Source organism: Amblyraja radiata, chromosome 39 (assembly GCF_010909765.2).
Source record: "Amblyraja radiata isolate CabotCenter1 chromosome 39, sAmbRad1.1.pri, whole genome shotgun sequence".
Classification (NCBI taxonomy): domain Eukaryota; kingdom Metazoa; phylum Chordata; class Chondrichthyes; order Rajiformes; family Rajidae; genus Amblyraja; species Amblyraja radiata.
In genome coordinates, this window is record NC_045994.1 from 9800461 (window position 1) to 9819160 (window position 18700).

At 44.3% G+C, this 18700-nt stretch overlaps 1 protein-coding gene across 4 annotated transcripts in view; it reads left to right on the forward strand.

The window, feature by feature from the left end:
- The first annotated feature begins 1156 nt into the window (after positions 1–1156).
- The window catches only part of antxr1 (ANTXR cell adhesion molecule 1), a 164228-nt gene continuing 146684 nt past the window's right edge, over positions 1157–18700 (forward strand). For 2 of the 4 annotated variants that reach the window (XM_033013961.1, XM_033013960.1), the window contains exon 1: positions 1157–1550. In XM_033013961.1, coding sequence (XP_032869852.1) covers positions 1402–1550 — 149 coding nt within the window. In that variant the 5' untranslated portion in view covers positions 1157–1401. The remainder of the gene's footprint in view (positions 1551–18700) is intronic. The other 2 variants (XR_004410216.1, XM_033013959.1) reach the window with 1 other exon arrangement.

The window sequence follows — 18700 nt, forward strand, 5'->3', positions numbered from 1 at the left end:
TGAAACAGTGTGGAAACAGGCCCTTCAGCCCAACTTGCCCACACCGGCCAACATGTCCCAGCTACACGAGTCCCACTAAATCTGTCCAAATCTGTCCTATCCATGTTCCTGTCTTACTGTTTCTTAAACATTGGGATAGCCCCTGCTTCAAATACCTCCCCTGGCAGTTTCTTCCATACACTCACCACCCTTTGTGTGAAAAAGATACCCCTCAGATTCCTATTAAATCTTTTCCCCTTCACCTTAAACCTATGTCTTCTGGTCTTCAATTCACCTCCTCTGTGCAAGAGACTCAGTGCATCTACCCAATCTAATCCTCTCATGATCTTGTATACTTCTATAAGATCACCCCTCATTCTCCTGCGCTCCAAGAAATATAGTCCCAGCCTATTCAACCTCTCCCTATAGCTCAGACCCTCTAGTCCTGGCAACATCCACTTAAATCATCTTTGTACCCTTTCCAGCTTGACAACATCTTTCTATTAACACGGTGCCCAGAACTGAACAAAATATTCTAAATGCGATCTCACCAATGTCTTACACAACTGCAACACGACCTCCCAACTTCTATACTCCATACTGTGGCTGATGAAGGCCAATGTGAAAAAAGCCTTTCTGAAGAAGGGTTTCGGACCAACATTTCACCTATCCCTTCTCTCCAGAGATGCTGCCTGTCCCGCTGAGTTACTCCAGCATTTGCTGTGGATCTTCAAACCAAAACTGGTATTTTGTTTTGATTGAGAAGTTATTAACGTCTTCACTGATGGAGTTGTCCTCCACCCCCAATTTTCAGACCTCTCCCATTCTACCCAACTCTCCAACCATTTAGCTACCTCCATTCTCTGTCCCAGGCAACGCTGCCTTCGTGTCTCTTCATTCTCTTCCCACTCCTCTCCATCCCCCCCAACCCCTCCCACCCCATCCTTCTTCCCCACCTCCCTCTGCCTTCCAGCCCCGGAGAAAAATCCTCCGTGGACCAAGCGGCACGGGGAGAAGCCGGCTGCATTTGATTCAAGCTTGCTACCACCCGGCGGCGTTCTTGGTGAAACTCTAAAAATCTCGCCTCCTCTCCTCCCTTAAAGTCCCTGTGGTTTGCTCCAGTTCAAGTTGACTTTGGTGGGCTGCCTGTAAAACATTTGTCATCCTCCCTCCCTCCCTCCCCTCTTTGAGCCTTCTTTGTTTTGCAGAGAGGGAGCATTCCACCCGGTCTGTTTACCCAGCCCAGGGCTGGTTGCACTGTTAGAACTACAACGAGGAGAGGGGAAAGACATCTGACGCTTATTTAACTTGATGCTCCGGGCTGACGTAGCAACGCGCTCTCTCCATGGCTGATGGTGGGAAGTTGCAGGGACACTTCACGTTTCTCACTCTTTTGTCGCTCGCCCTCCTTCTCTGGAAATAATGGCAGCCTCAAAGTCACACTCTTTCGAAGCCGTAGTAAAGTACATCTTGTTTGGAGTCTTCTTCTCGCTTTGCAGCGCTCAGAATGGAGGGGGCGAAGAAGGTCCGTCTTGCTACGGTGGATTCGACCTGTACTTTGTTTTGGATAAGTGAGTATTGCTTTACTTCCCTTGGACAATAGGATGCCTTTGTCCGTTGCCTCATCCTTGTATAATCCTCACATCAACTTTCGACAAGTTGCAATTATGTGGGGGACTTGTATGCATTCTTTAGAGAAGGTCGCATTTGGATTCGGTGCAGTTACCAATAATAATTAGGGGGGAACAAAAGTTTGTGGTACTCATTTAATTTTGTGTATGTTTAATTAATTAGGACTATCTTACTGTTAGCAACGCGGGCAAACATTTGGGTATTTAAAAAAATAATCGCTTTACAATCCTTGAGTTTATTACCAGCTTCCCGGTTGGTCCAGAATTGCCAACGTATCCCTCCTGCTTCAGACTTTGGGAACTGATTGAACTGTGGAAATATTAGTGCACTGTTAATCCCTTTGTTTCCAAATCGTGGCAGCCTCTCCTCGTTGCAGCAGGATCCGTCGCCTGCTCAATTAGCCCCGGTGACATTTAACTTAACTGTTTGTTAATACCTTAACCATAACCGTATCTGAGACCAAGGGGATCGAAAATAAATTGATCACAAAACAACTCAAAAGTTGAACTGAGTTAATGAAAGGGGGTGCTTAATGATTAAATGCAGTGCTCTGAGTCTGAGCGGGCCAGTTGCATAGTTAAATCAAGGAGAAATATGGGACTTGCCTGACGTTAGTTCAATCGTCTACTTTTTCAGAACCGATGATGAAATGTAAAAGTATTAAGAAAAAAAAAGTAACCGGTTTCCAAGATGTATTTATTCTGTCTGCAAGATGGCCGGGGTTTTTTTTTCTGAGGAAGAATGGAGTATTTTGGTTTAACTTTGCAATGAGAACATTTGGCGTGGAAGCATTTCTTGGAGGATGAGAGTTGAAAATGTAGCAATTGGTGACACAAATGTGGGGGGCATTTAACTGATGAGTTTGTTATTCAAGCACCTCCCCCCCCCTTCCTCCCCCGGCCAAACATCTGTTAGCCACATTCTACTGTGTGGTGGCTAAAAAGTACTGTCAGTTTCAGGTTTCGACTATTGTTCTTTGGTTCTGACTACCTCACATGTCGCCTTTTGTCCTGTGCCCTTCCCAAACAACCTCCAGGGGGCAAGTAAACCAAAGGGATTTAAACCATCCCCCGCTGGAGTTAGATTAAGTTGAACAATGAGTATTTTTAGCGTTGGTAAACAGCAATAAGTGTTATTTTACTCCCGATCAGACAGAGTTGACTGTCAGAAGTGCAGAGTTACAGACTGGACTGCATATTCTTACATTTGGACGCCTCCCCATTTTTGATAGGCAATCATGAATCATAAGTTAGATAGAGCTCTAGGGGCTAGTGGAGTCAAGGGATATGGGGAGAAGGCAGGCACGGGTTATTGATAGGGGACGATCAGCCATGATCACAATGAACGGCGGTGCTGGCTCGAAGGACCGAATGGCGTCCTCCTGCACCCATTTTCTATGTTTCTATGTTTCATAACAGAACAATCAAGGATAAGCCCATTTAAACCGATTTATCTTTAAAATAATGATATATTAGTTCAATTTTTCTGCAATTTTCCTTCCATACCTTCAAGAGTAATTCCAAGGAATATCTATATATGTGTAAAGGGTCCCTCTTCACATACATGTAGAAACAAAGAACTGCAGATGCTGGGTTAGATGCAAGATAGATGCAAAGTGCTGAAGTAACTCAGCAGATCTGGCAGCATGTCAGGATGGAAGATGTTTTGGATCAGGACCCTTCTTCAGACTTCAGTCTCCCATTCTTTTTTTCCAGAAATGCTGACTCGCTGGGTTACTCCAGCACATTGTGTCTCTGTTTACATTGCAACTGAATCTAGTTCCACTTGCCTTTCAAACTCAACACTGAAAAACATAACATGTTGCTTTACAAGACCATATTCTCCTTTCCTTGATACTTTTGCCTTTATTTAAGAACTGATGATCTCTGCCCGATAAACAATTTATACTCTATCAAAGTCCCCCACCATTTTAAATGTCTCAATTAAATCACCCATTAACCCATTCTGCTTGGAGGAGAGTATTCGCAGTCACTCGAGTGATGATAAGGAATGATGAGTTTCTTCATAAGCATGCAATGAATATAGCGTAGAATAAAGAACTCGAGTTGGAGGGGAGCCAAAGTTAATCTCAGTCAAATTTGCACATCTTGGAAGAAGAGAAGGCTATTCACGTTGAATTTTGCCCTTAGAAATGTTATCTTGATGGAAGTTAAGCTATTGTCTTCCACTGGTCTAAAATGAATTGCATAAGCATACTGTGCAAGCCTGCAGCTACGAGGAAACTTGTCAGTGTGCCCGATTTTTCCAGCTGCAATAATGTCTTGCGAAATTTGATGGAGCCTAGGTTATCAAACTTACTTTAGCATCCAGGAATTTTCAATGCTGGAATGCTTTGCTAGATCGCCAAAAACAAACCAGAATCCTGAAGTTTGTGGATTTAAAAATTAGAGTCATAGAGTGATACAGCGTGGAAATAGACCCTTCGGCCCACCTTGCCCACGACAGCCAACATGTCCCAGCCACACTCATCCCACCTGCCCGCGTTTGGTACATATCCCTCCAAACCTATCCTATCCATGTACTTGTCTAAATGTTTCTTAAATGTTGGGATAGTCCCTGCCTCAACTACCTCCTCTGGCAGCTTGTTTCATACACCCACCACCCTTTGTGTGAAAAAGTTACCTCCTCAGATTCCTATTAAATCTTTTCCCCTTCACCTTAAACCTATGTCCTCTGATCCTCGATTCACCTACTCTGGGCAAGAGACTCTGTGCATCTATTCCTCTCATGATTTTATACACTGAATGATGATGAGCATCAACGTGGAATACATTTTTTGTTGTTGTATGAAAATCCCATGGTCTGACATTTTGTGCTATTTGCCACTCAATCGCAAGGAATAGTGTTAGTATCACTGCAGAGATCCTGAGTTTGGGAAGCCCAGTCTAATGCCACATTGTGTCTTGTGAAAGACTGCGGGTATCACTGACAAAGAACATTCCTGAAAGCAGGAGGCTCCATTAAAATTAATTATCCCAGTTACAATTAGACATTAGACAATAGGTGCAGGAGTAGGCCATTCGTCCCTTCGAGCAAGCACCACATTTGAATTCTAATCAAAGTTTCACCTTTCAACTGGTAATAACACAGACTACATTAGTGCCCACGAATTGATTTTTAAAGACGGGTTGCATCTAGTTATGCACATTAATTTCCTTTGAAAAGTTTGAAAATGCATGTGGGTTAGAGCAGCAAGATCCTCTTGGATCTGACTGGGCCAGGAACTGGTTGTAAAAAAGGGAGGTGTAAGTCTTTCACTTTTGGCACAGTGGAAGTTGTTCTGAAACTAATTATTGAATTCCACATCATTGTTTTTAAACATTTCCATTGTCTCTGATGCTATTCATTTGCAGCCTTCCGCCATGCGTCCTTGCATGCACTCGCCACTTCTTTGCCTCTGGGAATCTCTGCCAGCCACACTTCCTCTGATGTGACAATAATAGACCATAAGACATAGGAGCAGAATTCAGCCCATCATTCAATCATGGCTGATCTATGTTTCCCTCTCAACCCCATTGCCCTGCTTTTCTCCCCATAACCTTGTATGTCCTTACTAATTGAGAACCTCTGCTTTCAAAATACCGTATGACCTAGCCTCTACAACAGTCTGTGGCAAAGAAGTCCACAGATTCACCACCCTCTGGCTAAATAAATTCCTCCTCATCTCTTTTCTAAAGGTACATCCTTTTTTTTTCAAAGGCTGTGCCCTCTGGTCCTAGACTTTCCCACTATTGGAAACATCCTCTCCACATCCACTCTATCCAGGCATTTCATTATTCTGTAGGTTTCAATGACATACCACCTATTCCTTCTAAACTAGTGAGCACAGGCCCAGAGCCATACATTCCACATATGTTAACCCAATCATCCTCGGGATCATTCTCGTAACTATTCTGTTTCACTCTCTGGAACTGTGTACCAGTCTCTTTCACCCTGCCACTCCCATTTATAGTGTCCCAAATACCTTCTCAATCCACTACCCCTTCCTAGCTTCCACCTTTCTAATGCTGAGGTTTGTTCATTGTTCATTCCTTCAATTTCCTGGGAAGCTAGAACCAGAGGACATAGGTTTTAGGTGAGGGGGAGAGATTTAATAGGAACATGGGAGACAAATTATTTTACACTAACGATGATAAGTTTAAGGAACAAGCTGCCGGAGGAGGTAGGTGAGGCAGGAACTATCATAACATTTAAAACATATTTGGGCAGATACATGGATAGGGTATGCTGAGAGGGATATGGGTCAAATGCAGGCAGATGGGACTAGTGTAGATGAGGCATGTTTTCCAGTGTGGACAAGATGGGCCGAAGGACCTGTTTCGATGCAGTATATTTCTATGTCTGCAGTGAATGTTGATCTTGTGACTTTATTGCAGTGTGCAGTATAGTTTTACACAATAAAACTCAGTGTAACTAATAATTATGTAGAAATGAAAGAACTGCAGATGCTGGTTCAGACCAGAGTCACAAAGTGTTGGAGTAACTCAGCGGGTCAGGCAACATCTCTGGAGAAAAAGACTGGGAGACGTTTTGGGGCGAGACTCTTTTTCAGACTTTAGATCCTTTTCTCCAGAGATGCTGCCTGACCTGCTGAGTTATTCCAACACTTTGTGTCTATCTTTAACTAATAATTATATTGCTGTCCATGTATATTACAAAATAAATTAATACCTCTGTCCAGGATTTAATGTCACAAGTTTTGACAGTGTCAGTAAGTACTCTTTAAGTCCTGACCACCAGTTCCACTCTGTCACTGGCATCTATCTGCCTGAAACTGAGTAAAATCTTTGTCACATTCCCCTTCTATTTGACTTCAAGTTGAGCTTTAGACTACGATCTGCACCATCACTAGGACTACCTAATTGAACCTCTTTAACATGAGAAGATTCTGCTCCTTCCAGAGGTCATGTATTGGTGAAAATGTCATTCATGCCTTTGTTACCTCTTGTCTTGTTTAATGCAATGACAGTCTGATCTGTCTTCCTCATTTTACCATCTGTGAATACCATAACATCTAAATTATGTTGTTAGTAAATTAACTCACTGGTCCCTGAGCTTGGCAGCTTATATTGTTATCTGGCTATGCATTAAAGTCCCTGTCTTGTTTAATCTATCCTTGGCCTTTGCTCTTCCTGCAATGATCTTCAATGCTACAACAACGTGGGCGGCACGGTGGCGCAGCAGTAGAGTTCCTGCCTTACAGCACTTGCAGCACCACAGACTCGGGTTCGATCCCGACTACGGGTGCTGTCTGTGCGGAGTTTCTATGTTCTCTCCATGACCGCGTGCGTTTTCTCCGAGATCTTCGGTTTCCTCCCACACTCCAAAGACGTGCAGGTGTGTTGGTAAATTGGCTTGGTGTATGTAAATTGTCCCTAGTGTGTGTAGGATATAATGTTAATATGCGGGGATCGCTGGTCGGTGCGGACTCGGCGGGCCAAAGGGTCTGTTTCCAAACTGTATCTCTAAACTGAACTAAATAAACTAAACTAAACTCCCTGCATGCTCTAATTTTGACTCCTTGCACATCACTAAATGTTATTGCTGCATCATTAGTAAGAATATCTTTGGCTGCCAAGTCCAAAAACTCTTAACACTTCCTTGGAAATTTGTCTAGCTTCCTATCTTTAGGATACTCCTTAAGAATATATCATTGTTGACCAAGCATTTTTGTCATCAGTTAATATCTCCTGGCTTGTTACAGTATTACATTATATCTGGTAACATTCCTCTGAAGTTCCTCAGGATGTTCTTGCTTTAATAAAGGTGCTATTTCAATGGGAGTTATTGCTAAACTACACTCAATAATGTGAAGCATCATTTCAACACATGGCATGGTGGAGCAACATTTAATGTAGACACAAGGAACTGTAGATGCTGGAATCCTGAGCAAAAGACAAAGTGCTGGAGTAGCTCAGTTGGTTAGCATCTGTGGTGGACATGGATAGGTGACATTTTGGGGCGGTATCATTTTTCAGACTGAATCTAGTGGTGGGGTGGTGGAGGCTTGAAAGGTGATGTGGGCGTTACAAAGCTTGGCAAGTGATAGGTGGATATGGGTGAGGGGGAGTTGATAGGCAGGGGGGTGGAGCAGGTGACAAAGATGAGAGATAACAATTCTGAAGAGTGGGTCCCAACCAAAAATATTGCCCATCCATATCCCCCGACAGATGCTGACTGTTCAAGTTCAAGTTCAAGTGAGTTTATTGTCATGTGTCCCTGTATAGGACAATGACATTCTTGCTTTGCTTCAGCACACAGAACATAGTAGGCATTTACTATAAAACAGATAAGTGTGTCCCACTGAGTTACTCCAGCACTTTGTATTTTGCCACTTAATGTGGATGGTTCTGGACTTTCCAAAAACCTTTTCATGAAGCCAATATTTCTTTAAAATTCCCTTCTGAAAAACCTTTTTTCTACTCTCCCTCACTCAGACCTTTCTAAAGACTCCAGTTTGAGCAGGCTTTCATTTTACTATCAATAATCACGAACATGTCCAGTTGCAAGAAGGTTGGGATTATGTTTTCAGTGTTAAAAGGGCTGCCTAGGTACAAGGTGTTGGTATTGTGATCGCCCCTGTAAGTAGCTACTCCTTCAGTGCAAGCATTACTCCTAGCGCTCGCCCCATGTTAAGTTGCTTCAGTTTATCATGTATCTGACATACACCCTTTTACATGCGGGTGCAAACACTGTTTGTGCATGAAATGAGGGAGAAACTCACGGGAGGCTTTCCTCTCTTAGCTTGAGAGTTTACAGCTTGGCACGAGTGTGGAACTTCAATAGCATAACGTCGTTATTTAAAGCAAGGAAACAAATGGAAAAAGTGATACCACTGGGAATGTTACTGAGAGGTTTAACAGTGTGTGATGTTCAAGTATTTCACAGTTTATGCCTTCTACTGCAGGAGCACTGGTTTAGCATTACCAATGGTACCAATACCAACAGCTACCAACAGTACCAATAATCACCATTTTCTTGCAAGCATTGGTTCGTTACCCATGAAGTGCTCTGAGGAGCTTCTGATGGACACGATCAGGTTGCGTTTGAAAAGAACAAAAGACTTGCATTTGTATAGTGCACTTACAGTCACCATTTGTGAAGTGCATTCACTAGCAGGATACACAAAGGCAATGGAGCAAGCAATCGCAATATTGCTTCCACAACACAGGATCATAATAGCATTTGCAGCAAGCATCCATTAGCATTTACAAGGTCAATTAGTGTAAAGTGCAGGAAATTTTGTGAAACTGCATTCAACTTTTGAAAATAATTCATTTCTCTGAACTATTGCTTAACTAAAAGGTATACGAAAATGTTTTTTAAAAAAATGCAATGCCTGCACTGTATCAACTTGATGCTGAAGCAATATTACTGCTCTCGTACCTGTAGTGCTGCAGTTTGTTAAAGTACAAGTGGAGGGAGAGGTGGAAGGAGGGGGAAGGGGAGTTAAGTCATTATCAGCTACGAGCATAGGTTGGACTCTTGAGAATGATTAAGAGGTTCATGAAAAGAGGCTTTCAAGTTGATGAAGGATTTGAGAGAGGAAATGGAGAAGGATTGTTTCTGTTGATGAATGAGTCAATAACCAGTTGCCATAAACTTATCAATGACAAGCAGAGTGGTGATGAAATGCTTTTCCTCTCTTGCCAGGATATGCAATGTCCTACCTGAAAACGTGATGAAAGTTGACACCATGGATAATTTTAGGAAAGAAGGAAAGAAATAGGAGAGAAACTTACAGAGTAAGAGTGATGAAATAATGTATGAGATTAAAAGCCCTGTCCCACGGTATGAGTTCATTCCAAGAGCTCTCCCGAGTTAAAAAAAACCTCAAACTCGTGGTAAGCACGGAGAATGAATGTAGCGGGTACGTCGGAGCTTGGGGACGTCGCTTAGCGGTTCGTTACGCTAACGGCAGGTACGCGGGAAGACTCGTTAACGGCAGGTAAGCACGGGAAGACGCGTGAAGATTTTTCAACATGGTGAAAAATGTCCACGAGAGCCCCGATTACCGACAAGTGGCCATTACCGTAAATCTCCGAGTTCGAATCAGGGCAAACCCGGGAGAGCTCTAGGAATGAACTCGTACTGTGGGACAGGGTGATAGACCAACACAAAGTGGCGCATAATTGTGAAGTGGAAGGAAAATGATACATGGTTTTCACATTTTTTTACAAATAAAAAACTGAAAAGTGTGGCGTGCAAAAGTATTCAGCCCCCTTTACTCTGATACCCCTAAATAAAATCCAGTGCAACAATTGCCTTCAGAAGTCACCTAATTAGTAAATAGAGTCCACTTGTGTGTAATCTAATCTCAGCTGTTCTGTGAAGGCCTCAGAGGTTTGTTAGAGAACATTAGTGAACAAACAGCATCATGAAGCCCAAGGAACACACCAGACAGGTCAGGGATAAAGTTGTGAAGAAGTTTAAAGCAGGGTTAGGTTATAAAAAAATATCGCAAGCTTTGAACATCTCACGGAGCACTGTTCAATCCATCATCCGAAAATGTAAAGAGTATGGCACAACTGCAAACCTACCAAGACATGACCGTCCACCTAAACTGACAGGCCGGGCAAGGAGAGCATTGATCAGAGAAGCAGCCAAGAGGCCCATGGTAACTCTGGAGGAGCTGCAGAGATCCACAGCTCAGGTGGGAGAATCTGTCCACAGGACAACAATTAGTCGTGCACTCCACAAATCGGGCCTTTATGGAACAGTGGCAAGAAGAAAGCCATTGTTGAAAAAAAGCCATAAGAAGTCCTGTTTGCAGTTTGCCACAAGCCATGTGGGGGACACAGCAAACATGTGGAGGAAGGTGCTCTGGTCAGATGAAAGGTTCAAAGGTTCAAAGGTTGATTTATTGTCACATACACCTAGATGTAGTGAAATTCTTTTTGCCAATGCAGCACATTAAAAAGGAATACAAACATAACAATAATAAATAGCTTTAACATTAAAAAAAACATCCCCCCACAATGGTTCCCATTATGGGGGAAGGCACAAACTCCAGTCCCATCCCCAATGTCCACCCATAGTCGGGCCTATTGAGGCCTCCACAGTTGCCTCTACGGAGGCCCGATGTACCAGGCCGCCCTCGCCGGATGATGATGTTCCGGCGTCGGGAGAGTCCTCCCAGCGGCCTGGGAACCCTGGAACGGCCGCCTCCCTACTCGAGACCGTGGCTTCCGGAGCCGACAAGGCTGCGCCGAATGGAGCTCAACTGGCGATCTCGTCGCGAGATCCCAGGCTCCCGATGTAAAGTTTCAGCGCCGCCGCCCGCAGCTCCGCGATGTTTTTAACGCCGGTCCCAGCTCACCGGAGTTCCAGCGCGGCGACCCAGGCAAGGCACCGCCCGCCCCGCAATGGCGCTCCAGCGCTGCACCGCCGTCCTCAGACCCGCAGCTCCGCCGCCGCCGATGCCGGTGCCGATGCCGCCGCCGCCGATGCCGGTGCTGCCAATGCCGAGGCTCCGGACGGCCCCGTCGCTCCTCGGACCCGCAGCTCTGCAGCCGCCGCCGATGCCGATGCCGAGGCTCCGGGCGGTCCCCTCAGGAAATGCCGCTCCAGGCCCGCTGGTAGGCCGCGAGGACGGGTCGAAAGTGCAACCCGGAGAAAAGCTGCATCTCCGACGAGGTAGGGACCCTGAAAATTAGTTTCCCCCTTCCCCCCCCCCCCCTCCCTCCCCACACATAAAAAGCTAGAACTCCTTAAAAACAAAACACTAAACTAACTAAAAATAAGAAAAAAGAAATGAAAAACAGACAGCTGCAGGCTAGGCAGCCATACCCCCTACAGGTCGGCGCCTGTATGACCTATGATGAGACCAAAATGGAAGTTTTTGGCCTAAATGCAAAATGCTATGTGTGGCGGAAAACTAACACTGCACATCACCCTGTACACACCATCCCCACTGTGAAACATGGTGTTGGCAGCATCATGCTGTGGGGATGCTTTTCTTCAGCAGGGACAGGGAAGCTGGTCAGAGTTGATGGGAAGATGGATGGAGCCAAATACAGGGCAATCTTGGAAGAAAACCTGTTAGAGTCTGCAAAAGACTTGAGACTGGGGCGGAGGTTCACCTTCCAGCAGGACAACAACCCTAAACATACAGTCAGAGCTACAATGGAATGGTTTAGATCAAAGCATATTCATGTGTTAGAATGGCCCAGTCAAAGTCCAGACCTAAATCCAATTGAGAATCTCTGGCAAGACTTGAAAATTGCTGTTCACAGACGCTCTCCATCCAATCTGACTGAGCTTGAGCTATTTTGCAAAGAAGAATTGGCAAAAATTTCAGTCTTTAGATGTGCAAAGCTGGTAGAGACATACCCCAAAAGACTTGCAGCTGTAATTGCAGCGAAAGGTGGTTCTACAAAGTATTGACTCAGGGGGGCTGAATACTTTTGCACGCCACACTTTTCAGTTTTTTATTTGTAAAAAATTTGAAAACCATGTATCATTTTCCTTCCACTTCACAATTATGCGCCACTTTGTGTTGGTCTATCACATAAAATCCTAATAAAATACATTTACGTTTGTGGTTGTAACGTGACAAAATGTGGAAATGTTCAAGGGGTATGAATACTTTTGCAAGCCACTGTATGCCACAAAGGATATAATCTAGTTATCTGCACACACGTATGATTGAAAGTTACACTGACCTTTTGAAATCTATTGGAATTGATCCCTAGACTTGTGATGTGATTTAATTTATTAAATTACTGACTCCTCAGTCTACTTATTCTTCGGCTATTGATGGACACAAAATGCTGGAGGAACTCAGCAGGTCAGGCAGCATCTCTGGAAAAATGATTGAACGATCTGCACAAATGCTGTCTGTCCCACTGAGTTAAGGGGCGTCCCACTGCGGTGACCTAATCTGTGAGTTTAGACGAGTTTTCCCTCGACTCAAACCTGCAGCATGGTTGACACGTGGTCCTAGGAGGTCCTATGAGGTCACTGGAACTCTCCTTCATGCCCGAATACTCGCGGCCTCAGCTAGGACGCGGAAAACTTTTCAGCATGTTGATAAATCTTCCGCGGGTAAAATTTTGGTCGTCTTGGTTCTTTTTGACTCGTAGTGCAGAGGAGTGGGGTCGCTATTTAGTTACAGGCAGTCGAGGGCAGCCGTAGGCAATCTCCGTCACTGACCGGGCATTTTGATTGGCTCATTGGAGTTTTCAGGACCAGGGAAAACCGAACGGTAGGTAAATGCCTGCTAAACTTTATTATACGTTGTCTGACTTCTTAAAAGTGTCCACATCCTTATCTCCCCCCATTCTCCCCCCCTTTTCCCCCCTTCTCCCCCCCTTCTCTCCCCCGCCTCTCCGCACTCTCTAAAGGACTTACCTTACACTGTGCAGCCGTCTTTAACCTTCCTCTTCATCGCAGGGGTGAATTTCAGACAGTGCTCCCCCGCTTTCCCTGGCCCTTTGCGATGTGTGTGTGTGTGCGTGTGCGTGCGTGCGTGTGTGCTCGGTCGATCCAGCTCGCGGTTTCACCGCGGACGGTCGATCCAGCTCGAGGTTTTCCAGGCGAATGCCCTCGAGCTTGAAGGTCGAAGACACTCTTCTTAACTCATGGATTAGGTCTCCGCAGTGGGACAGCCCCTTTACTCCAGCACTTTGTGTCTACCTTTGGTGTAAACCAACATCTGTAATTCCTTCCTACATATTTGACGCTTGTTGTGCACCCATTTCTACACAGTACGTTCACAATGCTTTTCCCTTCACGCGAGTGTTGCTTCTTTCTATCTCCAAGGATCTACACTAGAAGCTTACTATATCCATTATGGTGGTGTCTTCTGGGAGATTATACAGTGATTGAAACCTGCTCACAACATTCTCTACTAATTATGTTATATTGCAAATATTGCACTGACAACATCAATATTGACTAAATGTTCAACATTATTGATTGCCGGTGTGAAGAGTCTAGACTACGTTTAAATACCAATTTTTGTTATTACAACCCCTGAGATTGTCCACAGTAGCACTAGGCAATTAACATTATTGTGTAGCTTCCTGCCTGGCAGAGTGCCGTCAAAATTATGATTGTTACCTCGTGGCTTTGGATCAAAAACTTCTTAATAAGCGGACAGATTTATCATTGCTCACTACATTTGTTGTTCATTAAGCCATATTGCTGTCCAGCTTGTTCTTATTTATGATACAGCAGACCAATTCATTTATATTATTGTCCAACTCGTGGAGTTCTATTAACTACTCCTGCCCATTGTCTTTAAGTAGTCTAGCATTAGATATAAAGAAGGGTCTTGACCCGAAACGTCGCCCATTCCTTCGCTCCATAGATGCTGCCTCGCCCGCTGAGTTTCTCCAGCATTTTTGTCTACCTTCGATTTTGCCAGCATCTGCAGTTCTTTCTTAAGCATTAGATATGGGATCTATATGCTTAGAGATATATACAGCATGGAAACAGATCCTTCGGCCCAGCGAGTCCACGCCGACCATCACCCATACGCTAGTTCGATGTTAGACCAGAGAGTGCAGGGCAGTCAGATGGAGACAAGGTGGGGGGTCATAGCCTAAGTTCTAATATTTACTTTGATGTAGGTGAAGATTCATCATCACCTTTTTATTATTAAAGGGCCTGTCCCACTTTCACGACCTAATTCACAACCTTTTTTACTCGTGGACATTTTTCATCAGGCTAGAAAAAAACGCCCCGACCTACTTGATGCCACGAGTACCTACGACTAGCATCACGGCCTGCCACGACCTACCTATGACCTCCTACAACCTCGTGACGACCATGCTGCGAGTATGAGTCAAGGGCAAACTCGGCAGAGGTCGCGAATTAGGTTGTGAAAGTGGGACAGGCCCTTAAGTATTTTCAATAAAGAAAATGGGTCATTCAGCCCAACAGTTCTAGTTTTATAGATATAGTATAGAAGATGGCCCTTTGGCCCATCAAACACTAGTTCTATGTACCACACACAAGGGGACATTTACAATAGCCAATTAACCTTCAAACCTGTACGTCTTTGGAGTGTGGGAGGAAACCAGAGCACCCGGAGGTAACCCATGCAGTCACAGGGTGAAAGTACAAACTCCATACAGTCAGCGGCCATGGTTAGGATCGAACCCGGGTCTCTGACACTGTAAGGCAGCAACTCTACCGCTGTGCCACCGTGCTGCCCTGAATCTCTTTAAGAACCTCACTATTGCAGGACATCCCAAAACACTTGAGAACAACAACTAAAATTCAGAATTGAGCCATTGCTGTAAAGTAGGAAACATAGCAGCCAATTCTAATAGTGCCATGAACAGTAATGCATGTCTGTTACTCAATAAGACTGTGGCTGATCTTTTATCACACTGTGCTCCTTTCCTGTATTAACCTTTCCCAATTCCCTTCATATCCAAATGTCTGCCTCCCTCTGGGTTGAGTAGTCTTAATGACTATGCCTTCCTAACAGTCTTTAGTTTAGTTTAGTTTAGAGATACAGTGCGGAAACAGGCCCTTCGAACTACTGAGTCCGCGCCGACCAGCTATTCCCGCACATAATCACCACCCTACACACACTAGATAGATAGATAGATAAATACTTTATTAATCCCCTTATTCAGGGGAAATTCTGATGTCCTTGCAGCACACTAATAAAAATACAACACAGTATTCATAAAGAAATTCAACACCAAAACATCCCCCCACAGTGATTCCCACTGTGGGGGAAGGCACAAAGTCCAGTCCCCATCCTCTTGTCCACCCATAGTTGGGCCTATTGAGGCCTCCACAGTCGCCGCCACGGCGCCCGATGTTCTCGCCGGGTGATGGTACTCCGGCGTCGGGAGAACCCCCATTAGGGACAATTTACAATTATACCAAGCCAATTAACTGACAAACCTGTACATCTTGGAGTGTCGGAGGAAACCAGAGCACCTGAAGGTATCCCATCCCTGTGTGTGGGAGATTCTAAATGTTCACTGAGGAAGGATACTTTCTCCATCTTGAATGCCTTTCTGTTTGAGACTGTGAATCCTGGTTATAGATGCCCAGCCGAGGGGATATTATTCTCCTTGCAGCTACTCTGCCAATAACGTCTTGGCTTCACACCTGATTCAAAGGGGCAGTGCTTCTGACTATGTAACACTGCTTCAATATGACGATGAGTTCTTGTAATGACGTTGGACTTGAATTCACCGCCTTCTGGTTAGGGTGGCACAGTACCTCAGCGGTAGAGCTACTCCCTTACAGCACCAGAGACCTGGGTTAGATCCTGACTATGGGTGCTTGCCTGTACAGAGTATCTACGTTCTCCCCGTGACCTGCGTGGGTTTTCTCCGAGAGCTTCGGTTTCCTCCCACACTCCAAAGACGTACGGGTTTAGAAACATAGACATTAGGTGCAGGAGTAGGCCATTCGGCCCTTCGAGCCTGCACCGCCATTCAATATGATCATGGCTGATCATCCAACTCAGTATCCTGTACCTGCCTTCTCTCCATACCCCCTGATCCCTTTAGCCACAAGGGCCACATCTAACTCCCTCTTATATATAGCCAATGAACTAGCCTCAACTACCTTCTGTGGCAGAAAATTCCAGAGATTTACCACTCTCTGTGTGAAAAATGTTTTTCTCATCTCGGTCCTAAAAGATTTCCCCCTTATCCTTTATAGGCTAATTGGCTTGATATAAAAATATAACGTTGTCCCAAGAGTGTGTAGGATAGTGTTAATGTGTGAAAATTGCTGGACGGAACGGACTCAGTGGGCCGAAGGGCCTGTTCTGCTGTGTATCTCTAAACTAAATTAAACAAGAGTATCCTTTATCATCCGGGGCTGACTCTTTTGAAAGCTCCCCTGATGTTTCCAGGTTCAAAACCTGTCTGCTCTCTGTTTCAAGGAGGTGAATTCTTGTCCCAAAGAGTAGACCCCTGTGGGACCATAAATATCTCAGAGCAGTAATTCAGCCTGTTCTATTTCACAACAGGTCTGCTGTAGCCATCATTTGCAGAGACATCTTCGAACTCTGTCTGCAAGCCAACTGATCGTACAATTGCTGTTAATCTCTCTAACCATGGACTATGCAATGCTAACATTTCAGACGCATTTGTTTCTTTCCAAAAAAAGCCAACTTGGAAGCCTCAGGATTTCAGCTGGAGTAGATAGGTAAATGCTTGAGATAATCGGCTGGCAAGGCAGCATCTGTGGTGAAGAAAAACAGAGTTGACATGACATGTCTTTGGTTAGGGATTGTCTTAATTTCACTTCCTACAAGAACACAATTAACCCACTGTAGGTTGACAAAGGCAACAATTTTTCTGTGCCCAAGAATAAGATTCTATGAGCCATCTATGTGCCACAATTCTGAGTAATACATTGGAAATTAAGTGTGGCAGTATATTTCTGAGTAACTCAACGGGGCAGGCAGCATCTCGGTGGAAAAGAAATAGGTGAGGTTTTAAGTTAAGACCCGTCATGAGACTATTCATTTCCTCCAGAGATGTTGCCTGACCTGCTGAGTTACTCCAGCGTGTAAACCACCATCTGCAGTTCCTTCATACACAGTATATTTCTGAGCATTAGTCAAATTCAGCCTTGATTCTCTTGACACCAATCATGGAATTAAAATGAATTAAGGCATACTTTCCGTTCCTTCAGCACCCAATCGAATCTGATACTTCAACATTATATTGGGAGTGTATTTGGCAAGGTGGAATGTTAAATAGAGACTCAGGTGGTAATACAGTGATTCACCCATCATCCAGAACTAGGGGTCACAATTTAAGGATAAGGGGGAAGTCTTTTAGGACCGAGATGAGAAAATCATTTTTTACACATAGAGTGGTGAATCTGTGGAATTCTCTGCCACAGAAGGTAGTTGAGGCCAGTTCATTGGCTCTATTTAAGAGGGAGTTAGATGTGGCCCTTGTGGCTTAAGGGATCAGGGGGTATGGAGAGAAGGCAGGGATGGGATACTGAGTTGGATGATCAGCCATGATCATATTGAATGGCGGTGCAGGCTCGAAGGGCCGAATGGCCTACTCCTGCACCTATTTTCTATGTTTCTATGTTTCTATCCAACACAATATTTAACCTTAAACTACATCAGGGAAAAGGATTTGTTTATTTCAGATTAGTTTATTGTCACGTGTACTGAGGTACAGTGAAAAGCTTTTGTTGCGTGCTAGCCCGTCTACATGACAAGGGAATAACGTTTAGTGCAAGGTAAAGCCACCAAAGTACGATCAAGGATAAGTGTTGGTCACCAATGACGTAGATTGTAGTCCACTTCATTGGTGACCCTCGGATTATCCTTGATTGGACTTTGCTGGCTTTACCTTGCACTAACCCTTATATCTATATAAATGGATACCTTATCGTTACCTTATTGCTCCTTCTGGGGCTTTGTATAGCAATGTTTCTCAGTGATTACGATAGAAACCAAATTCATTGCCTGTGAAGTATCTGGTTACAGCCAGAAGTTTGAGGGTTTTTTTTTCTCTGCACATTTTTAGGAGATTTACACAGAGAATGGGAAAAGACCAATTTGGTGAAATGATTCTGCGTATTTTAATTTTGAAAGCTACCGAGGCCGAAGTCAGGGTTCAGAGAGATACTGTACATTCCAAAGTTGCATCAAAGAGGGAGCAACGAATCTGGCAAGAAGGCAGAGACTGTGGTTGGGGCCCTGAGACTCTGATTTCTGGCCTGACTCGCTGGAACTAGATCCCATTTTAAAATTCCACAAAATGTTGGAACTTGATTTATTTTCATTTAAAGTCAAGCAAGTAGAGAATAAGTGTTTTGCCACATGTGAGTGGTGGGGGGGAGTTCAGAAGAAAAGAGCTGGTCGACGATTGGGTAAAATTCACAGGCGATTAAATAATAAAATGAATGATGGTGAAATAAGAATGGAGACAATTTTTGACCCACATATAATGCTTGGAAGGTTCAATTACATTGTAATTTCTTCACATAATACTTCACAGTAGCAGAGAATACATTGTGTATTGAATGGCCAAGAATGCATGCGTTCAGGACCAACGACGGCAGCATTCCTATTATAAACATTCTGGAAGTGCTCGACAGCGTGGAGAGAGGA